Below are 21,532 nucleotides of genomic sequence, written 5' to 3'. Positions count from 1 at the left end.
TTCATGAAAGTTAGAATGTCATCCTTGGTCAGTGGCCATTAACGTAGTATACCAAACTCCAAATGCATGACAATTCTGTATTAAATAACTTTGACAAAATATTACCTTTTAGTTTTTATCACATTTATTTATTTATGTGTATGGGAACGGGGGTGCACACACGCTGTGCTACTCACATGGAGGTCAGAGGACAACCTGTAGGGATCAGTTCTGTCCTTGCACCGTGTGGGTTCCATCGATCAGACGGGGTCCTTTAGTCTTAGCAGTTAGTGCCTTTACCTACTGAGCCATCTCTCCAGCCTGACGAAATCTTTTCTTCCTAAAAGGTCACAGACCAGACATCGGGGAATTGGATCCTAGAAACACCTGCTTTTCAAGCTCACAGCGATTTCCAGAAAGCTTGTGACATCCTCCAGAGAGTGAGAAACTTCCCTCCAACGTCTCCTACACCAGCTCAGGTGATCAGAAATGGGAGGTAACTAACACGGTGGCAGAAAGTGGAGACTGTGCCATCAGCAGAACTGGGCATCATGAAAGTACTTGATGGAAACGGAGCTGAGTATCAGCAAATACAATTGTATCTTTAAGTCTGAAATCAGTGCATTGGCTGGAGATGGTGTTCTCAGAGTTCACTGATCAGGTTACTTCATTCTAACGTGTTTGTTAGGAGAAGTCGTGTAGCGATCGATGCCCAGCTTGCCATAGGTACACTGGGATGGTCTTGGGACAGACATGGGAATCGGGATGCTCCTTACCTTGCAGGGTTCTGCACCCGTGCTTGCTTCTTCATAATTGGCCAGGCTGCTCTTTATGCATAAAAAGAGGTGGCAGCATCAAAATTCAACTTAAAAATTTTTTTTACATTTGTAAATTCACCACAATAAGCATATCTCTGCAGTTTGGGTTGTTTGGTTTGGCTCTTTCGTTTGGTGTTTTGCAGGGTGGTGTTTGTTTTACTTTTTCTATTTTGAGACAGGGTCTCATGTAGCCCAGGCTTGTCCCAAACTTGATGTGTAGCCAGCCTGGGATAACCTTAAACTATTGATCCTCCTGCTCCCACCACCCCAGTTCCAAGATGACAGATGTGCACCACCACACCCAGTTTATGTGGTGCTGTGGCTCTAGCCCGGGGCCTTGTGCATGCTAAAAAGCACTTTACCAAGTGACTCACCGTTCTGCCTGGGTGTTTCAGTTACAGAAACAACACGTTCTAGGAAGAAAGCCAAAGAGAAGCAAATACAATCATGAGGAAACAACCCACACACGCCCCTTTGGCCCTTGCAAATCTCATTAGTGAGATTAGCGACCAATGTTCCCTTTGCCCTTCACTGGCTGTGCATAACTCTCTCTCAGTCTCTCAGTCTCTCAGTCTCTCAGTCTCTCAGTCTCTCAGTCTCTCAGTCTCTCTCTCTCTCTCTCTCTCTCTCTCTGTGTGTGTGTGTGTAAGTCACAAACATTTTAAATGAATTAAAAATATACAGATATTTTTAGACCTTTAGCTTTTTTTCTTCTCAATACAGGGTTTCTCTGTGAAACCCTGCTGTCCTGGAACTCACTCTGTAGATCAGGCTGGCCTCAAACTAATAGATATCCCCCTGCCTCTGATGTCTTTGATTTTCACAGAAGCATTTAATAAATATAACTTTGAAAGGAAACAACATTTCAATTAAAAAAATAGTGAGTATCCAGGATCCAATCAAACTTGCCTAGCACTTCCTTTGGTAGTTATTTGAGTGGTCGGTTGGTTTGGGACAGGGTCTCACTATGCAGCCTGAGCAGTCTTTAAACTTACTTGCAATCCTCCTGTCCCTGCCTCCAGCATTCTGGGATTACGGGCATACACTACTGCATCTGGCTGGTTAGCCTTTTTACTCCATTTTTTTATGTGAGAACAACCTGCATAAAAGAACTGGTGTTTTCTGTTGTATTTAGAACTTCTCCCTGGTCTCTGTTTTTTGGGGGGTATCTGGAAAATTTTGATGCTGCCACCCATGCCTTCACAAAGTGCCCACCTACTCAGCATTTGGCTGGGCATTGCTCTTTTCCCAAGCATCCCTCTTTTAGCTTGATTTTGTTCACTTAAACAGCTTGTCTACTTAGCACTCTGAGTTCCCTAGAATAACACTAAACACAGTCCTCCCCCATAGGTGGTATGGAATCATATATTTCCCTTGCCTGCCAAATGGTGATGCTGCTTCTTATAAAATACATTTGAACTGTGTAATGGATATTGATGTAGGGCTAGGGAATAGCTCAGTTGGCAAAATGCCTGTGCACAAGCCTGAGAACCTGAACACATATCTGCAGCACCTATGTAAAAGCCAGATGTGGCCCTGCATGTCTGGAAACCTGCTGGCAGAAAGGTGGAAACAGACAGATCCCTAGAGTTTGCTGGTAGGCTAGGCCAGCCAGTTGGTAAGACCCCTGTTCAGTAAGGGACCCTGTCTCAAAAAACATGTTGGAGAGTAACTGAAGACACATGATATCAGTATGACCTCCAGATGCACATACACCCACATAAACATGTGCGTGCATCATGTACACATATGTACATACACGAAGAGAGGCTAGGAGAGGAGGGAGGGAAAGAATATTGAGTTGCTTAGAAGAAGGCACAAATAAAATTAAAACAGTCACACGCAGCTACGTGTGTTTCCTTCCTGACACCCCTAGGTCAGTGTGGCCAATTTACTCATGAACCTGAGTGAGCAGTTGCTGATGATCCCATTTCAGAAAAACGACAGCTGGAACTTCAAAACTCCCGCAGCCACCTGCCCTCTTCAGTATTTTGGAAGTACAGCAACAACCAATGATGCGAGTCAGAAGATTCTTCAGCAAGAACCTGAGCAGGTGAGTGTGCTATATGCAGGTGGCCCGCTCTGCCCAGAACCTTCACCTTAGCAGCCAGCCACACAGCCTCGCCCCAGTCTTCAAAAGAGAATTCTGCTGGAGACACTGCTGAGTCCTCTCTGGTCTCTTTCTTCACCCCAGCAGTGCACAGAGACTACTGAATGTTCACTTAGAGCAAATGAAGCAGACTTAGTAATCATGCCATAAACCATTAGTGAGATAGCCAACACCCTTAGCTAATAGGAAAATGCACACTAAATTAAGAAGCTGGATTTAGTGTTATCCCAGCACGAGGGAGCTGAGACAGGGGGATAGCAAGTTCAAGGCCAGCCTGGACTTCATAGCAAGATCTTGTTGGAAGGGGAAAAAATGGAAAGGAAGGAAAGGAGGGAGGGAGGGAGAAAGGAAAGAGGTTGATAGCAATTCACACCAAAAAAATATGGGCAAGTCAGGTATGGTGACACGTGTCTGTGGTTACAGCACTCAAGAGGCAGAGGCAAGTGGACCCAAAGGGTTCAAGGTTATTCTTAGCAGCACACTGAGTTTGAGGCCAGCCTGAGACTCTTTCTTAAATAAACATCAGGGAGAGAAAGAGAAGTAGATGGGCATACATACTAGCAAGGATGACGAGAAATTATAACCATTGTAAATTGCTGTGATGGGAAATAATTCGGCAGCCCCTCAAAGTGTTAAAAAATAGTCGGTATTATGTACAGGAGAGAATTGAAAAAGCATGTCCACACAAAGATATGTTCAAAGAGGATTCTTCAAATAAGAAAAAAGCCCAAAGTAGAAACAGTCCTACTGTGTGTGATCTGAGGGGTAGATAAAATGCAATACAGTGCGTTCACACAGCGAGAAGGATTGGAGTACTGACACACAGTACACCGTGGGTAACCCTTAGGAACATCGCATCACATGAAAGGCCACCTACCGTAGTTCACCTTGAGAAATAGTCAGAAGCATCAGGCCTGTAGATGAGGTGTAGACCAGTTTATTTTAAGGGGATGGATTTAAAAGCTCAATTGTGGTATTGGTTACGTATGTAGATGTGAAATGTATATACTCTGAGTGGGTGAGTTCTACCACATTTGGGAATTTCATCTCAAGAGAGCTGTTTTTAAATACTCTTCATGCCGCTGAGGCTGGAGCTCACTGGTAAAGTGCTTGCCTGTGCTGCAAGAAGCCCCATGTTCCATCCACAGCACCCATAGGCTGAGCATACTCAGCATTTGGTATGGAGGCAGCTGAGGCCTATAGAATAGAGTCCCCCGATTTTTTAGCCCACTCATGTCATGTGTCCATCAATGTATTTGAAAACGCTTCCCTTAGCCACCAAGCCACCTCTCCAGCACCCGAAAATGCTTTCCTTTATGACTTCGTTTGTTCTGTCACTATAAAAACTTCATCCAACTGTCACCATGATGGAACATGAAATTGGGTGACCTGGATCTGTGTCCTGATCCTTGGTCACTCATACTAACCCAGAAAGGACTCTCTCAGCACCTTTAAGATAAGGGCTGTTTCGGGCTGGAGGGATAGCTCAGCCGTTAAAGACTAGGCTCACAACCAAAAACATAAGAGATAAGGGCTGTTTCTTTCATCAATACCGGGCAAATATAATATATGTACATAAATGAATACACACACACACATATGTCTTGGCTGGCACTTTTGCAAAGTTGTCAGTGAGACTCTGAATATTTCTATGAGGTCCCAAAGTCCATGCCAGCACTGTCCCCTTTCTTTGCACACTATCAAAATCCTTGTTCCCAGCCGGGCATCGGTGGCTCATGCCTTTAATCCCAGTACTCAGGAAGCAGAGGCACGGAATCTCTGTAAGTCTGAGGCCAGCCTGATCTACAGAGCGAGTTCCAGGACAGGCTCCAAAGTTACACAGAGAAACCCTGTCTTAAAACAAAATCCCTGTTTCCCTGCTGTGTCCCCTTTGTTTATACCACTACCAAAATCCCTGTCCCCCTTGTCATCCTATTAGTGCCATCTCACTGACAGTTCACAGATCACAAGGAACCTCACTCTAAATGCAGGTTGAAGACATGCTGGAGATGTCCTTGATGGCCCTGGGAGAGATCCACAAAGCATTTTGCCAGCAGAGCCTGTCTCCTGAGTTGGCAGTGACCTTGACCTCTCCTGTTGCTACTCTGGTGCTGAGCAGGTTAACTGGCTGGAGGACTGGGGACGTTTCATTTTGGTTTTAACTTTTAGAGGGCATACAGAAACCGATTTGCATTTAAATTCTTTCAGCCAAAACGTATCATCTTTGCCTCTGAGCACTCACATTCTGGGTGACCCCGCACCCTTGAGGTTAGGTTTTCCATCTGCAGAAGCACTGAAAGACCTCTTGAGTAAACACCCAGGAGTGAACCTTCAAGTGAGTATGAACTTGACAGAGATGAGAATGAAAATGGTATATTATATAATTACTGTGTGGGAATGTACGGGGGTGGGGGGATACACACCAGCTGGGCCAGATAAGGAAGACTGTGGGCACTAATTTAAATTTCATACTGGAAAGAAAAAGGTCTCTTTAAAATTATCTAGTAGGGGCTGGTGAGCAATAAGAGGACCCACATTTGAATCCCCAGCACCCATATAAATGTGGGCATGGCTGTGTGTGCCTGTAACCTCAGCACTGGGGTGCAGAGACAGGTAAATGATGAGAGTTCATTGGCCGGCAAGCCTCACCAACATTACAAGCTTCCCAGGCAGAGAGCAGTAGAGGACAATCCTTGGTGTCCTACTCTGGTCTCTACATGCCTATATAGCTAGGTTTGATGGCAGGTGACTGTTTTCTTAGCACTTGAGAATCAGTAGCAGGAGGATTTCTGTGAATTCAGGTTTAGGGATAGCCTGGGCTATATTGCACGTCTCAAAAAAAATCCAGTTGAGAGCTTGGAAGGAGTAAATAGATATTCAGATTTAACTAAGTTGTGTTGTGATTTGAAATGATCTCAACTACTGACAAAATTGGGATTATATAAATAATAACTGATTCAGTGTAAAAAAAAACCAACAACAGCATTGGAGTATAGAATACTTGTTTCCTACTACAAAAGAGCAAACGTGTGAAAATAATGTTGAGGGTTCTAAGTGTGGCACTGTCTTTCACTGTTTCTCGGCAGCATTACAATGTTTAGCATCCCTTTTATACTTACACATTGTCGGGGGATCCCAGCATTTAATTTATAGCTGCTAACCTGTAATCTGTTGGGGGATTCCTTTTAGAATAATTTGGCAATTGGAGGAACTAGAATTTGCTTCCTCTTCAGGTAACAGGTCTGGCTTTCAACCCTTTTGAGACTTCGGATGACAGGAACATTGTTGGAAGCATTGGAAATGTGCTACTGAGCTCTGGTTATCAGTCACTCCAAGTTCATGATTTAATAGAAGATATTGAGGTACCAGTTTCTTGATGGGCAAGAGGATGGAAAGATGCAACAACTTAGCATTTTAGATCCATGTCAGAGCTAAGTACACGCCTTTAATCCCAGCACTTGGAGAGAGAGGCAAGCTATGGCAATCTATCTCTGGGGATTCAAGGCCATCTAGGATACATAGTGAATTCTCTATGCCAGAGAGGCTACATAGCAGACCTGGGTTTTTTGTTTGTTTGTTTTTAAGGAGTCATATTAGAGCCCATATGTTGTTACCCATCTCAGGAAGCTTCATAAAGAGATAGACCCTACTCAGTCCCAGAAGCTATTAGAAGTGGTAGCCCCTCCATTAATCCCTGGCATTATGCTGCCTACCAAGGCCCAGCAACGAAGCCACAGGGAGTTCATTACCTCATTACTACAAGGGAAACAGAAAGGCCCACATTAACCTGGAGGATTAACTGTCTCTCTTTTCAGATCATGCTCTGGAGAAATGCCAGCATGGAGACCCAGTCCACCAGCCTCAACACAAGTACAGATCATTTCACAATCACAGTGAATATCACCTCCATGGAGAAAACCCTCATTGTGACCATCGAGCCTGAAAGTCCCCTTTTAATGACACTGTACCTTGGCTTCCAGGACAAGCCTGACCATACTCTTTTCTACCTCAACACCAGCCTTCCAAGGGAACAGGTCTGGCAGAAAGGTATTGGCCATCAGATGTCTGAAACTTAATTGTTAATGTGTTTTTCTTATTTTTAAATTTGTGATTGTAAGTTAATTGTAGGTTCACACGCAGCTACGAGATAAAACAGCATGCACCTTTTTAAACCAACCCTCCTAATGACTGAGCTACAAGTTCACAACCAGGAAGTGACCTTGACACAATGCACTATCAGTAGATGTCACCAGGATTCCAAGCGTACACCTCTCTATATATGTGCAACTTGTTTTATGTAATTAAAGATGGGTTATATGATGCATGGAAGGATATATATATATATATGCATATATAGAGAAATAGATCATATATATATGATAAAGAAAATTTATAAAATACTAATTGTAGAACCAATGATAACATAAATATACACTATAAACTCAACACTCAGTGTGCTGAAAACATTCATTAACACATTAAGGACTGGGGCATAGTTCTGTGGTACATCGTGTGTTTAGTATGACAAGGCTGGGATTAAATGCTTGGGATAAAAGAAAAGTTGAGACCAGCTGAAGAAATAAAATTCTAGTGCCATGGGCCATACCATATTATTTCAAACTTGATAAGATATAGATAAGTATATATGAAATACATATCCCAATTTTTATTTTTGGTCTTAGATCCCCAACATCACTGTTTTTTAAAGAATTTTTGTTGAAATAATAGCAGTAGTTAAACTTTTCTGAGCAGTTGAGCATAAGGATGGATCTGAATCCTAGCCCTTGAAACAAAATTTTGAAAGGTTAGAGAAATGGCTCCATGAATAAAATGCCTGCTAATCAAGCATGAGAACCTAAATTTGGACCCCCAGCACCCATGTAAAAGTTTAATATGGACGTCCTTGCCTCTGGTGGGAGACAACAGTAGAGCCCTGAAACTCATTGACCAGCCAGCCTAACTGAATTGATGGGTTCTCATCCAGTGAGAGACCCTAAAGTGAAGAGCAATCAAGGAAGACACCCAGAGTCAACTTCTGGCTCTCACATACAGAAACACGCATGCACATGTGCATACACACGTGAACAAATATATACCCCCACACACATATTTGGGATACATAAGTGATGCCTAGATACACTTGACCCACCATGCTCTATGGATATAACTTTGAAATGTATTGGGAAATCTCAAAGTCATTTAGAGTTGGAAGGACCTTTGCTGTAAGGATGAGGAAACTGAGACCAGGGAGATAAGGTAACTTTCCTTAACCCTTGATGGCCACCAGGACAGAACACAGGGTCTCGTGAGAAATCCAGCCTCAACCACTGCATTTGCGTCTCTCCTTTATCCTTGAATTTGTTACCCAGATCTTCAGTCTACCATCTCAGATGGGTAATGATGTAGTGGGAGAGGAAGCTGTGGAAGGATCTGGAGGCTCCTGACGCTGATGTTGAGTGTTTTCATCAATCACTCTTTTACCTTATTATTTGCAGTGATGTCTCCCAATGAAAGCCAGAGCTTGCTGAGAGCACTAGTCTCAGGTAGCCAGCTGCCCTGGGGATCCCTCTGCCTTCCAAGGCTGGGATTGTAGGCAGGTTGCCATAATCACCCGGCGTTTATGTGGGTTCTGGGGATCTAAAATCTGATCCCCTTGCTAGCTTGCCATATATTTCACTCTAACTGCTAAGCTAGCTCTAAGTTGCCCCCACTTTTTTTGGTCTCTTATAGCCAAGCTGGGCTCAAACTCACTATATATCTAAGGATGACATTGAACTTCTGACCCTCCTGTCTCCATTAAATGCTAGCTAAGATTAAAGATTTGTGCCACCACGGTGGGTTTATTGGTGCTGATATATATTAGGTTCATATGCTAGGCAAGCACTCTTCTCACTGAGCTACATTCCCTGCCTGTCTTAGTCAGTGTTCTGTTGCTGTGAATGATATAGCAACTCTTATAAAATAAAGCATTTAGTTAGGGCTTGCTTATGGTTTCAGAGGCTTAGTTCGTTTTCCTCATGGCAGGGAGAAAAAACAAAAAACAAAAAACAAAAAAAAAGCCGGGCGGTGGTGGCTCACGCCTTTAATGCCAGCACTCGGGAGGCAGAGGCAGGCGGATCTCTGTGAGTTCGAGGCCGGGCTGGACCGATAGCCTCCAAAACAATACAGAGAAACCCTGTCTCGTAAAAACCAAAAAAAAAACAAAAAACAAAAAAACAAAAAACATCATGGCAGGGAGTAGGGCAGCATGCAGGTAGACACAGTGCTGAAGAAGTAGCTGAGAGTTCCACATCCAAAGCCACAGGCAGCAGGAAGACAGAGACGCTGGTCCTGGATGGACTTTTGAAACCTCAAAACCCATAACCAGTGACATGTTTCCTCCAACAAGGCCATGTCTACTCCAACAAGGTCACACCTTCTCAAGTACTACCATTCCCTGATGACCAGCCATTCAAATATATTGGCCTATGGGGGCCATTCTTATTCAGACCACCACACAGCCCATGTGTGATGGTTTCACTTTTCTAAAACTTGCAGTGCATTCCAATTCATTAGACCGAAATGTGCATAAGGAACATGATTCCTTTACTGGAATGGGTTTGATGCAGAGTTCAGGATTGTGTCACTAGTCTTTTTTGCACACATTTCTGGCACTAGACTTGTGTCCTCATTTGTAAGATAACAGTAATGAATAATAGTAGTTGTGGATTTGAAGGGATTTTATCCCACTGGAAGTATAACCGTGATTCTTCTTTGTCCTAAGATGAGGAGTACACATGGGTGCTGACACCAGAGAGCCTGCGGCATGGGATTGGTACTTACTACATAATGGTCGTGGTAAATAAAAGTACAGAGGCCACACAGTACACACCTATCCCGGTCTCAGTGGTAACGGCTGTCACCCAGTGCTATTTCTGGGACCAAAACAACAGGACATGGAGGAGCGATGGATGCCAAGTAAGAGAGAAGGGGGGGCTCTCTGAGACCTTAGCTGCACCCCTCCCCTTCCCTCTTTAGGGATAGGTCAGAAACAACAGCAATCTGGAGGAAAACAAATCATCCTGGGGACAAAGAGGAGGGTGGCCTGTGGTAGTCTGGCAAGTATGTCTCGGTAGCTGTGGGGATTTTGGTTTGTTTTTTGTTTGTTTGTTTTTGTTTTTTGTTTTTTTTTTGAGACAGTGTTTGTCTGTGTAACAGTTATGGCTGTCCTGAAATTCGCTCTGTAGACCAGGCTGGCCTCAAACTCACAGAGATCAGCCTGCCTCCCAAGTGCTGGGATTAAAGGTGTGCGCCACCACCGCCCAGTTGGCTTCCAGTTCTTGATCTTTCTGCTTTGGCCTCCCTGAGTATGGAGGTTACAGGCATGTAACCAGCTTGCACACCTTTGATCCTGTGGGTGCTGGCCTGACCTAATGTCTGCTTCAGGAACACCACACTGATGCAAGGCCCTGGTAATTGTGAAGATGTTCATCCAAGGCCTGAGACTGGAGCTGGGCGTGGTGGTGCTTTTGTGTATTGCCAGCACTTGGTAGGCAGAACAGGGGGATCATGAGTTCAAGGCCAGCCTGAGTTACATAGTGAGACCCTGTGTTTGAAAAACAACAATGAACTTGGCAAGGAAAAAATGGAATTCTCAAGAAAGCAATTGCTTCAAATGGTAACTTCTGGGTAGCTACTTCTCAGGCACATCCCCCAGCCAGGAGCATGTTAAGAAGCAGGTTCTGCTGGGGTGGCTGTGGGTGTGCCATGGGGAAACCATGCATTGAGGAGATTCAAGAACGTCTGTGCTCTCAGGACACAGGCATTCAGGACAGAACCATCGGGTGCTTCTACCCACCCCACTGAAGCGCTCTGTGATGCTGTCTCCGAGTACAAGGAGAGAGGTTTTCTGGGGTCAGAGCAGGGACTGAGCAGCCAGGACTTAGCATCATGTGGCAGAATTAAGGAATTAGTCAGAGAGGCAATATTTTCAGTGGGGACCAATTCCATGGCATCACACTTGCTAGGTATGTACTCTACCCATGTACTGAGCCCATGTTATAGGCTTTTCATGCACCAGCTCAAACATACATTGGTAGCTTCCATTTAGTCATACTTACTGGTACAATTTAAAAATACACATTATGCAGAAATGTTATACCTTATGGAGAATTACAGGAATTAATTTAAAAGTTCTAAACATACCACTCAGCTTTCTCAAAGTTACTATTTTTCTAATTCAGAGGGCTTTTGTTTTATTTTTGTTGTTTGCTCTATTTTGAGACTAATTGTGTAGGGTCTAATTGTGCAGCCCAAGCTGGCCTGAATCTCGTAGAGATCCGCTTGGTTATGCTGGGATTATAGGCATGGGCCATCAACACCTGGCCTCATTCAGAGTCTTAAAAATAATAAAAACACTCAGGAATAATAGAAGCCACCTATATATACCTCCCTGTTACCATTCCCTCTCTCCTGTTGAGGGCAGCCTCAGCCCTGGATTTGCTTCACATACTCGCTCTTTCTGCACATACTCAGTGGACACCTGCCATGTGAGGTACCACGTGAGAAACTAGAGATACAGTGATGGGTCACCATCGAAGAAGATTCCACACATCCAGGGCTGCCAGACCTGGCAGCCTGAGTGCAATGCCCAGAGCCTGTGTGGTAGGAGGGAAGAACTCACTCCTGCAAATCGTCCTCTGGTTCCCACATATGTCCTGTGGCGCATGCTCGCGGTGCCCACAGGCAAGGTGTGATGTAAAAGTATAGAAAGGGGTCTTTCCCGTCTCAAGGCTGCCGGCATTTCCATTTCCTGCTTGCCACTCCCTAGCACTCGGCCTGAGTACTGGTGCCTCCGATCTCCTTCCAGGTAGGGCTGCAGAGCACCATTCTGAAGACACAGTGTCTCTGTAACCACCTGACCTTCTTCAGCAGCGACTTCTTCATTGTGCCCAGGACGGTGGATGTGGAAAACACCATCCAACTGCTTCTTCATGTGACCAAGAACCCTGTTGGGGTGTCATTGCTGGCCAGCCTTTTAGGATTCTACATCCTCTTAGCCACGTGGGCGTGGCGGAAGGATCGAGCAGACATGCAGAAGGTGAGAAAGCCTGGACTCCAAAGGCCATGGAATCTTGAGTGGGTCGAGTTGGATAGGGGGGAAGTAGGCATCGTGGGCCAGGGAGCAGAGAAATTCAAGTGGGGTTGTATTAAATCTTTCTGTATGTCTACTGCCTCAAAACAAAGTAGGTTTTGTTTGTTTCTTTATTTTGGGGGGGGGGAGGGCAGAGCAAGATTGGATCATCACAGGAGTCATGCAGATTAGGAAAAAAAAAAAACAGAAAATACCTGTGACAGGAACTCCACTGAAATCAGAATCTTATTTTTGTTTGTTTGTTTGTTTGTTTTTAACACAGGATTTCTCTCAGTAGCCCTGGCTGTCCTGGAACTCATTTTATAGATCAAGCTGGCCTCAGAGATCCGCCTGCCTCTGCCTCCCATGTGCTGGAGTTAAAGGTGTGCACCACCACTGCCCAGCTATCAAACTCATATTTTTCATACCTTATACACTAGAAAAAGCTATGCTGAGTCACATTGTAATCTAGCATAACTAGAGCTTCAGGAAACTGGCAAAGAATTCTTTTCTGTGGCTGGTGGCATGCTCACTGGGCCATCAAGTCTGGCAAACCGAGTTTGATCCGCACTTCACACATAGCAGAAGGAGGGAACATCGAGTCGTCCTCTGACCTCTGCTTGTGTGTCACGGCACACCTGTGTCCCCACTCTGCACACACATAAATAAATGCTAAAGATTTAAAAGTTATTCTCTGTGTCTTGAGACACGATCTCATACTGTCCCCCAACTTGACCCAATGAACACATTATATAGCCCAGGCTGGCCTTGATATCACAGTAATTCAAGTGCTAAATTTATAGATATGAGCTGGGTTCATTTCTTTTAGACAGGGTCTCATTGAGTAGTCCTGAATGGTCTGAAACTCACTACATAGCTCAGGCTAGCCTCGAGCACACAGAGACCCACCTGCCTCTGCTTCCCAAGTGCCACCACATCTAGCTATGACTAGAAAAAATGTTTAAGGTTTATTTATTTATTCATTATGTATACAGTTCTGCCTGCATGTTGGAAGAGGGCACCAGATCTCATTATAGATGGTTGTGAGCCACAATGTGGTTGCTGGGAATCAAACTCAGAACCTCTGGGAGAGCAGCCAGTTCTCTTAACCTTTGAGCCATCTTGCCAACCCCCGAAAAGAAATTAAACAGTAAAATTCTTTGGCAGCTTGTTCTTAATTTCTGTTTTATATATTTCTTTTTTTTTTCTTCAAGGTCTTATGCATGCTAGGCAAGGGCTCCACCAATAACTGTACTTCAGCCTCTTGTTTATACTTGGAAGTTCTAGGAGGTGGAGTATCTGTTTCTCATTGTTCTAGGTGAACTGTCACCAGCTTTAGTAAATGAAAATACAAAGACAGGCCATGCAGCGGTGGCACAAGCCTTTGATCCCAGCACTCAGGAGGCTCAGGAGGCAGGGACAGGCAGATCTCTGTGAGTTCAAGGCCAACCTGATCTACAGAGCGAGTTCCAGGACAGCCAGGACTACATAGAGAAACCCTGTCTCAAATACACCAAAAAATTTTTTGAAAAAAAGACAGCAATTTAATTTGTATTTCATGTAAACAGTAAATGAATTTTCAGCAGGCCCCATGACCCTCATTGTTTATCTGAACCCCCTGCATTACCCCTGCCTGAGTGGAAAGGGGGTGGGGGCTTAATGCCAAAGGCACATTCCAATGATCCCAAGGATGCTTCACTTTAAAGACAGCCTGGAGTTTCAGACCCCATCCCTCTGTTGGCTTTGCTGGCCTGTGTGTGCTTGCCTGGCGACATCAACCCCCCCCAGTGCTTCCCATGGGCTTTCCAGCGCTGCCACCGAGAAGCCTGTCCCCAGCTGGGGCTCTACTGAGTACACCTGGCAAGCTCATTGTGTCTGCTCTCCCTGCAGGTGAAGGTGACCGTACTGGCTGACAACGACCCCAGCTCTGCGTTTCACTACCTTATCCAGGTCTACACCGGGTATCGGAGGAGGGCTGCTACAACAGCCCAGGTGAGCAGGACCCACGCTCGTTACCGTGTCTTCTGCCATGAGGCACACTCCACCTAGGTGTCCAATAGTGCTTTAAAAGGAATCTTGGGGATTGCCACTGCCTAGTGCTGAAGTGTAATTTGAGGAACCCCACACACACCCGGACTTGTCTAACTTCCAATGACTGCTTTTTTTTCTACCTAAGGAAAAAACCAAAAGAACAGTGTCACAGTGCCTCGTGTTTTATCTTCCCCTGTTCCTCTTAGGTTGTAATCACCCTCTATGGCTCCGAGGGGCACAGTGAGCCCCACCACCTGTGTGACCCACAGAAGACAGTCTTTGAGCGTGGCGCACTGGATGTTTTCCTCCTCTCTACTGGGTCCTGGCTGGGGGACCTGCATGGCCTTCGGCTGTGGCATGACAATTCCGGCGACAACCCTTCTTGGTAAGTATCTGCCCTGTGCACTTTTTCTTTTAATTTTTTTTCATTTATTTATTTTGTGTGCGTGTGCATGTGCGCCGCCCACGCGCGCACGCACCATTCATCCATGTATGGGAGCTAAAGGACGATGCAGGAGTCGGTCCTTCCCTTCCGCCAGATGGGTTCTGGAAATCCAGGTTGAACTCAGGTTGTCAGAGCTGGTGGCAAGTGTCTTTACCCACTGGCCACCTCACTGGCTCTTGTTTCTAGGTCTCTTGTAGCCTTGGGAGAGACCAGCAAATTACCCCAGTAAACAATAAGTAATGCTCTCAGCCAAATCATAGCGAGTGACTGCAGGATTCGTGTCTTTAGAAAATGAAACCCAGTAAGAAAGAAGGAAGCTAACAATACAGTGGGGGGGGAGGGCATAACGGAGGGCGGTCCCTCATTCTTACTGTGTCATAACTGTGAACAGCAGATAGTAATGGTGACAATAACACAATGCTTGAAAATGAAATTAAAGTCTTTTTTTTTAAAGGCGGGAGTTAATGTAACCCATGTTGCCAACTTTTTCGTTCTTTTTCTGATTTTCCCCTCCCAGTCCTGGATTGAGTTTTTCTGCTAGTTTGTGTCCTCTTTCACATCACTGATTTGGCGTCTTCATCCGGCCTGTTAGCCATTTCCGTGCCTTTGAGTACAGTCACTGAGTTCTGGTTTATGGTGGGGTCATGCCATCAGCCTTTCATGTTCTCTGTATTCCTGGGTTGACACTCACATCTGTTGGTTTGCATATCTCTTCTGGACATTTTTATGTGTATTGAGGGGGAGTCTTCTTAATTAGCAACATACTCTTGGAGGCTCAATTCCCCACTACCACCAGTAATGCACATGGCACACATACATACAGATAAAGTAAAAAAAAAAAAAGATAGGGTCTCATTATGTAGCTCTGTCTGGCCTGGAACTCTCTAAGTAAACCAGGCTGGCTTTGAACTCACAACGATCTGCCTGCCTCTGCTTCCCAAGCACTGGAGTCAAAGGTGTACATCACCATAATCAGCCAAAAATCTCCCTTGAGTGTGTTTTTTAATAGGATTTAAAAATTGGAATGATTCCTTGATCCATGGGCTGCACAATGGATGTTGGGTTAGACAGCATGAACAGCATTAACTTTGCTGCCCCTCTGTGTGAGATCTTAGGGACCAGGTGCATTCCCAGTGACTGCTGTGGTTTTAGAGGAACTCTTTCTCTGAGCAGTAGTTAACAATGAGTTCAAAATATTCACTACACCTTGTTGTAAATGGATGTGCAGGCATCCGGGCTGACCATCTACAGAGCACAGGAAGAGTAGATCCATCTAATTCTCTAGGACCACAAGATTTTCTGAATGGTAACTTAGCATTTGCTACCACTTTAGGTCACTAGCATCACCAAAACTGGGCTCTGACTTTTCCTGTCTGCTATGAAATCCACGACGGCTTCTTCCAATACAGCACAGTTTCCTCTGCATTGAATACCCGTTGAGTGTAGCCCTCTTCATCCAAGATCATAGCTGGATCTTCTGGATTTCCTTCTGCACCTTCTGTGTTGGCACTGGTCCTTCCCTTTGTGTTGCCATGTTCAGGAGCAACTTCCTGCTGTAAACCAATGAGTCAGACTCTACCAGGCACTTCCTGACTTTTGGGAGCCTTCGGGGAATTGAAGAGAGTTACAGTGCTGCTTGGAAAAGGGTTTGGGAATGTTGTGTCCGGTCTGATGTTGCCCAGAACACTAGAGTTTTCTCTATTATCAACATGAAGCTAATTCTGATTTTGCATCTGTGTGTCCTTTAGAGTAAGGATCTCACTTGCCTTCAAGACATTTTCCTTTATGTTCTCAAGTTGGCTTCCATCTGGCCCAGGGGCACCAGTGTTCTGCCTATCTCTGCTTTGAATGCCGTTCTCACTAAGTCTAATAATTCCTAGTTCTTTATTTAAAGGAGGAGGCTGTAAGACAATCCCAATTGAAGACTTAGAGATCATTGTACAGTTACTAACTGGCCTTATTTCAATATTTGATTGTTGCATATCAAAAATAGAGAGACCTGCTGGGCGTTGGTGGCGCACGCCTTTAATCCCAGCACTCGGGAGGCAGAGTCAGGCGGATCTCTGTAAGTTTGAGGTCAGCCTGGCCTACAGAGCTAGTTCCAGGACAGCCTCCAAAACAATACAGAGAAACCCTGTCTCGAAAAAAAAAATAATGCTGCTTTATGAAAAACAAACAAACAAAAAACATACAGAGACCCAAAGAGATGGGAGGGGCTAGGCAGTGGAGTGGTCAGAATGCACACAATAGTGACTGGTGGAGCTCGCCAGAATATATGTGGGTTGTAGTTTGTGGTACCCTAAAACAGTTACAGACAAGACGTCAGGAGGCGCTAGACACTGTGCTATGCATCATGCCTCTGTACATGGGCCAGCTGGTGCTCTGTGTGCCACTCTGTTGCTCTTCTGTATTTTAGATATAGGTAAAAGCTAAAACACTGTAGCTGAGGGGTGGGGAGGGAGGTGGCTCGGTAGCTGAAATGCTTGCCATGCAAGTGTGGCAACCTGAGTTTGAATGCCCAGAACCCACACAAAGCCAGGTGTGGTAATATGCACTTGTCTTCCCAGAACTCCTACAGCAAATGGGAGGGGGAGACAGGAGAATCCCCAGTGGATGCAGCTGAGAGCAAGGGACCCTGCCGCCAACAAGGTAGAAGGGGAGGACTGACACCCAAGGCTGCTCTCTGATCTCCATATGAACACACACACGTTTGAAAAAACAAAACAAAATATAGCTAGTAAGAGGATCAACTCTAAGACCTGAGAATCTATGGTTCTGATGTGGCTACAGACCCAGAGGGGATGAAAAGTCATTAATGTAAATGTTTAATATGGATGAAAAGTAGAGGCGCATGGGATATTTTAAGAAGCAATATATCATTATCACACTTGGAACAAAGAAAGTCTAAATACACACACACACACACACACACACACACACTTCTCAGGCAGTAAAGTTTGCAGTCATCATCTTGAACATGAACTTCCTGAGGGCAGCAGATGGGACTGGCTTGCCTGCCTATCACTCTTGCCTTGCAAAGCTCACTTGGGTACTCACTGCAAGTGTAAGATGCTCTCTTATCAGACAGCAAGCAGTCAATGCCTCCTTCCTAATGGTGGCCTTTATCTGACTGTAGGTATGTAAGCCAAGTGATCGTCAGTGACATGACTGTGAAGAAGAAGTGGCATTTCCAGTGCAATTGTTGGCTGGCCGTGGACTTGGGCAACTGTGAGCGTGACGGGGTCTTCACACCAGCCTCCAAGAGGGAGCTCTCTTCCTTCAGGTACAATCGTTAGTGCAGACACTGATGCACACTTAGAAGGATATATCTCAACTATTTACTTCTCACTGTCTCCCTGTCGATCTCTATGACTCTCGATCTTGGATTCTTCTTGGCATTTCCCTCCTCAAAACAAAGGAAGTGGCTGCAAGAGACTGAGCATGTGAACTTACATAAAACACCTAAATGTCAAAATAAAAAAGTGGCCCATAGCCTCTCCTCAGGAACGTCCCCTCTCCTCTCCTTGTGCAGTGGGTACAATGAGCTTCCGTTACTTCTGAGAAGCCACTCTCATTCTGTTGCTACAGAAGAAATCACCCCGCCACCAAGCATTCTATTTTGGTTATGATTCTGAGAAATTAAGGGAAGGGCATACCTTGGTAGTGCTCCTTCAGATTGGCTGGATCTGTGGCCATCTATGACTTCTTGCTGGCACCATAGTCAGCAGGTGGTGATGACTGTCAACCACACAGTACCTACACATGGCTGCCCCAGCACGGCAGCCTCAGGCAAACTGGGTGCTTTATCTTTTGACCAGCTTTTCCTAGACTGACATTTCAGGAGAACTAACTAGTTCTTGTTCTTTGTGACCCTGATCTGTAGAGCTTCCCAGGGAAGAAACAGTCTACTCTACCATTTGATGGGAGAAGTTCAAGTGAATCTTGAAAATGTATTCAAATTGTTACATGAACATGCAGTTTATGGTTTACCTGCCCCAGCAAAAGTTATGCGGCTTGACTTTGCCTGTGTCACATTTGGTGTGTGCTAGCTGGTCTTCCTGGGTTACTTTGGCCCAAACTGAAACTCATAAACAATGGCATAAGAGACTGGATAAGATCAGCTTTGAATAGTCATGATCTCCCCATGGTTCCTTGTCACCTCAAAGTAGGGAGTTATTAGAAGAGAGGAAATAAGATTTGTCACTATGCAGGGACTGTTTTGTACCCATCATGTGCAGAAATCCTTGGACATCTAGAGGTGGAATTTCTGAGTTGAAGGATATGCATATTGTGAAACAAAAGGTAACAGGTTGTCTCAGTGAGTGTCTCATTTCACTCCTTCTTTCAACTCTCATTTTCTTTGTAATACCCATTATCGTCTCCTAGTTGGTAAGACTAAGGTCTTTTTTTCATTTTGGGTCTAATCCTTTAGTTCTTTTATTTAAAGTAGCTCATTAAAAGTCTTTGTTAGGCCAGGCATTGGTGGGGCACGCCTTTAATCCCAGCGCTCGGGAGGCAGAGGCAGGTGGATTTCTGTGAATTCGAGGTCAGCCTGGCCTACAGAGCGAGTTCCAGGACAGCCTCCAAAGCTACAGAGAAACCCTGTCTCGAAAAAAAACAAAAAAAAGTCTTTGTTAGAGGCCACGTGCGGTGGTACACTCCTATGATCCCAGCACTCCGAGGCTGAGGCAGGAGGATCATGAAAGCCTGGGCTACCAGTCTTTGCCTAGTAAATACAATGTCTTGGCCTCCTCACAGGCAATCTATCTACTGTCTTTCCCCTATGTATTGCCAACGTGCGCTCTAATTTATTTATGTGTGTTAAGAACAGTGTTTGTTATCACAGTGTGCTGGAGAACTCAGGTCTCTCTCTGCTCCCACAAGCTGTGCTGTATTCACTGCTGTCTGTGCACTGTGACTTTTCTGAACTGCTTCTGGGAGGTCTGTACTCTGTCATGTGCAGCAACTGACCTGTTTGCCTTAGTGCTCAGCTGAAGATCAGACAATATCCTGAAATTCCTGGATTCCATGCAGCCTCCCACTCTTCGGTAGGGTTCTGTGCGCACAGTGGGCCATGCCTCCAGGGTCCAGGAGGGCTATCTGTAACTGTGCCCGAGCCTTCCCTTCTGGCTTGCTGAGAGTGAACTCCCTGCAGTGTCAGATAAAGAATAGTTTGGGAAATGAGATTTATCCTTCCTGTTCGAAATTTTACCACAATTCTTTGCGTTGTGGATCACTCTTTTTATCCTATGTGGCATTCAGAATATCCTTCTAATATACACAGTCATGACTGAATTCTGAAAAACTCTCTCATGTAATTCTGAAGAGGCTACTACTCTATTGTTCTCTGGTTCTGTTGGAGGCTCTCAGCCATCCTCTGTGTTGTTAAACAACATTTATGTTGTTCTCTTCTCTGTGGTTTATCTGGGTAAATTCTCTCTCTCTCTCTCTCTCTCACACACACACACACACACACACACACACACACACACACACACACACACACACGACACCACACCTGTCTTTAAAAAAAAAAAGGAACCAAACTCAGGCATTCATCTTTGCAAAGCAAGTGCTTTACTAACTGAGCTGTCTCCTCTGCCTGGGTGGATTCCAGTCCACTAATGTTCTCTTCGACCATATTTGCGTGTAATAATCATTTTTTCTTGAACATTTTTTCAGGGTCAGCATATCAGTGACAGAGTATTTAAGTGTCATGCATGAGGCTGGAGGTTCCAAGCCTAACCCGCTATAAACACACATGTCATATCTCACAAAAGAAATAAAATTGGTTTTATTTCTGTGGTTTTCATAATTTTTATTCCTTTGGGGGGTCCTTTGGGGTTTTGGGGGGTTGCTTTTAAGGGGGAGGGTTGCATCCGTGGCTGACCTGGAATTCACAGAACTTGTCTGCCTCTGCCTCCAGCCTACCTCTGCTGTTGTGAAGTCTAGTCAGGTGTCCTTAGTTCCCTCACTGGACACACTACTTACCGTTCCTCCATACTGGGAGTGCAGAAGGTCACCAAAATGTGAATGTCATAAGGTATTTCAAATAGAAGTCTCCTTTTGAAGAAAAGAAGTCTACCAAAACTCAAGAAATCATCAAAATGATGGGATTTTTTATTTAAAATCTCATATGATATAAACAGCTCATACAGGGCTGGAGAGACGGCTCAGCAGTTTAGAGCATTTGTTGCTATTACAGAGGAATCAGGTTCAATCCGAGGCACCATCACAGTGGTTCACAGCCATCTAACTCAAGTTCCAGGGGATCCTATGCCTTTTTATGGCCTCCGTGGACTCCAGGCATGCATGTGGTATATAGGCATAGATGAAACAAAACATCTATGCATACAAAATAAAATAAATAAATCTTAAAATTGGCTTTAATCTCATACAATACATATTATCCGAGAGCTTGATCAGAAAGGTGCCAAGTGGAGGCTGAGAAGCTGATATGTATTTCGTTGCTGAACAAAACATGACTTAGTCTAGGTTGCTTCAGAGTGAATGCTCAGGCTGGCAGGATGGCTCAGTGGGGAGAGGCACTTGCCACTAAGTGTAGTGACCTGCATTCAGTCCCTGGAACCCACATAGTATACGGAGAGAATTGACTCCTACAAGTCCTCTGACCTCACACTTGACGTGACACATGAAATAAAAAAAATACACAAATTGTGTCTTTTCTCATCTAATTTCTCATTTTAGACACGTGTTCTCCGCCACCATCTTAGAAAAGTTCACTCAGGACTATCTGTGGCTCTCAGTTGCGACTCGACACCCCTGGAACCAGTTTACCAGAGTCCAGCGGCTCTCTTGCTGTATGACATTACTTCTCTGCGACATGGTCATCAATGTTATGTTCTGGAAGATGGGCGGTACCACTGCCAAGAGGGGTGAGCCAAGTACGCACGAGCCCCTGACGTGTTCTGCCTGCAGTAGGTGATGTTCTGTCTTTCCATCTTCACTTTAGGGGTTAGGCACCGAGTCATGGTGTGCCTTCATTCGCCTGTCCATTGCCCTGGCGTTACATGCTA

At 44.9% G+C, this 21,532-nt stretch overlaps 1 protein-coding gene across 1 annotated transcript in view; it reads left to right on the top strand.

Annotated features, from left to right (window-relative positions):
* The window catches only part of Pkd1l3 (polycystin 1 like 3, transient receptor potential channel interacting), a 62,727-nt gene that overhangs the window by 18,829 nt on the left and 22,366 nt on the right, over positions 1-21,532 (top strand). Inside the window, exons 4-15 of the mRNA XM_040737232.1 lie at positions 327-458; positions 2,674-2,850; positions 4,899-5,026; positions 5,116-5,242; positions 6,141-6,269; positions 6,723-6,954; positions 9,671-9,864; positions 11,756-11,986; positions 13,910-14,011; positions 14,257-14,435; positions 17,632-17,778; positions 21,204-21,400. Of these exons, the coding sequence (XP_040593166.1) occupies positions 327-458; positions 2,674-2,850; positions 4,899-5,026; positions 5,116-5,242; positions 6,141-6,269; positions 6,723-6,954; positions 9,671-9,864; positions 11,756-11,986; positions 13,910-14,011; positions 14,257-14,435; positions 17,632-17,778; positions 21,204-21,400 (1,975 nt within the window). The remainder of the gene's footprint in view (positions 1-326; positions 459-2,673; positions 2,851-4,898; positions 5,027-5,115; positions 5,243-6,140; positions 6,270-6,722; positions 6,955-9,670; positions 9,865-11,755; positions 11,987-13,909; positions 14,012-14,256; positions 14,436-17,631; positions 17,779-21,203; positions 21,401-21,532) is intronic.

This window comes from Mesocricetus auratus, unplaced genomic scaffold (assembly GCF_017639785.1).
Source record: "Mesocricetus auratus isolate SY011 unplaced genomic scaffold, BCM_Maur_2.0 Super-Scaffold_6723, whole genome shotgun sequence".
NCBI classification, from domain to species: domain Eukaryota; kingdom Metazoa; phylum Chordata; class Mammalia; order Rodentia; family Cricetidae; genus Mesocricetus; species Mesocricetus auratus.
Note: the sequence above shows the minus strand (reverse complement) of the source record. Positions and strands in the feature narration are given on the sequence as shown.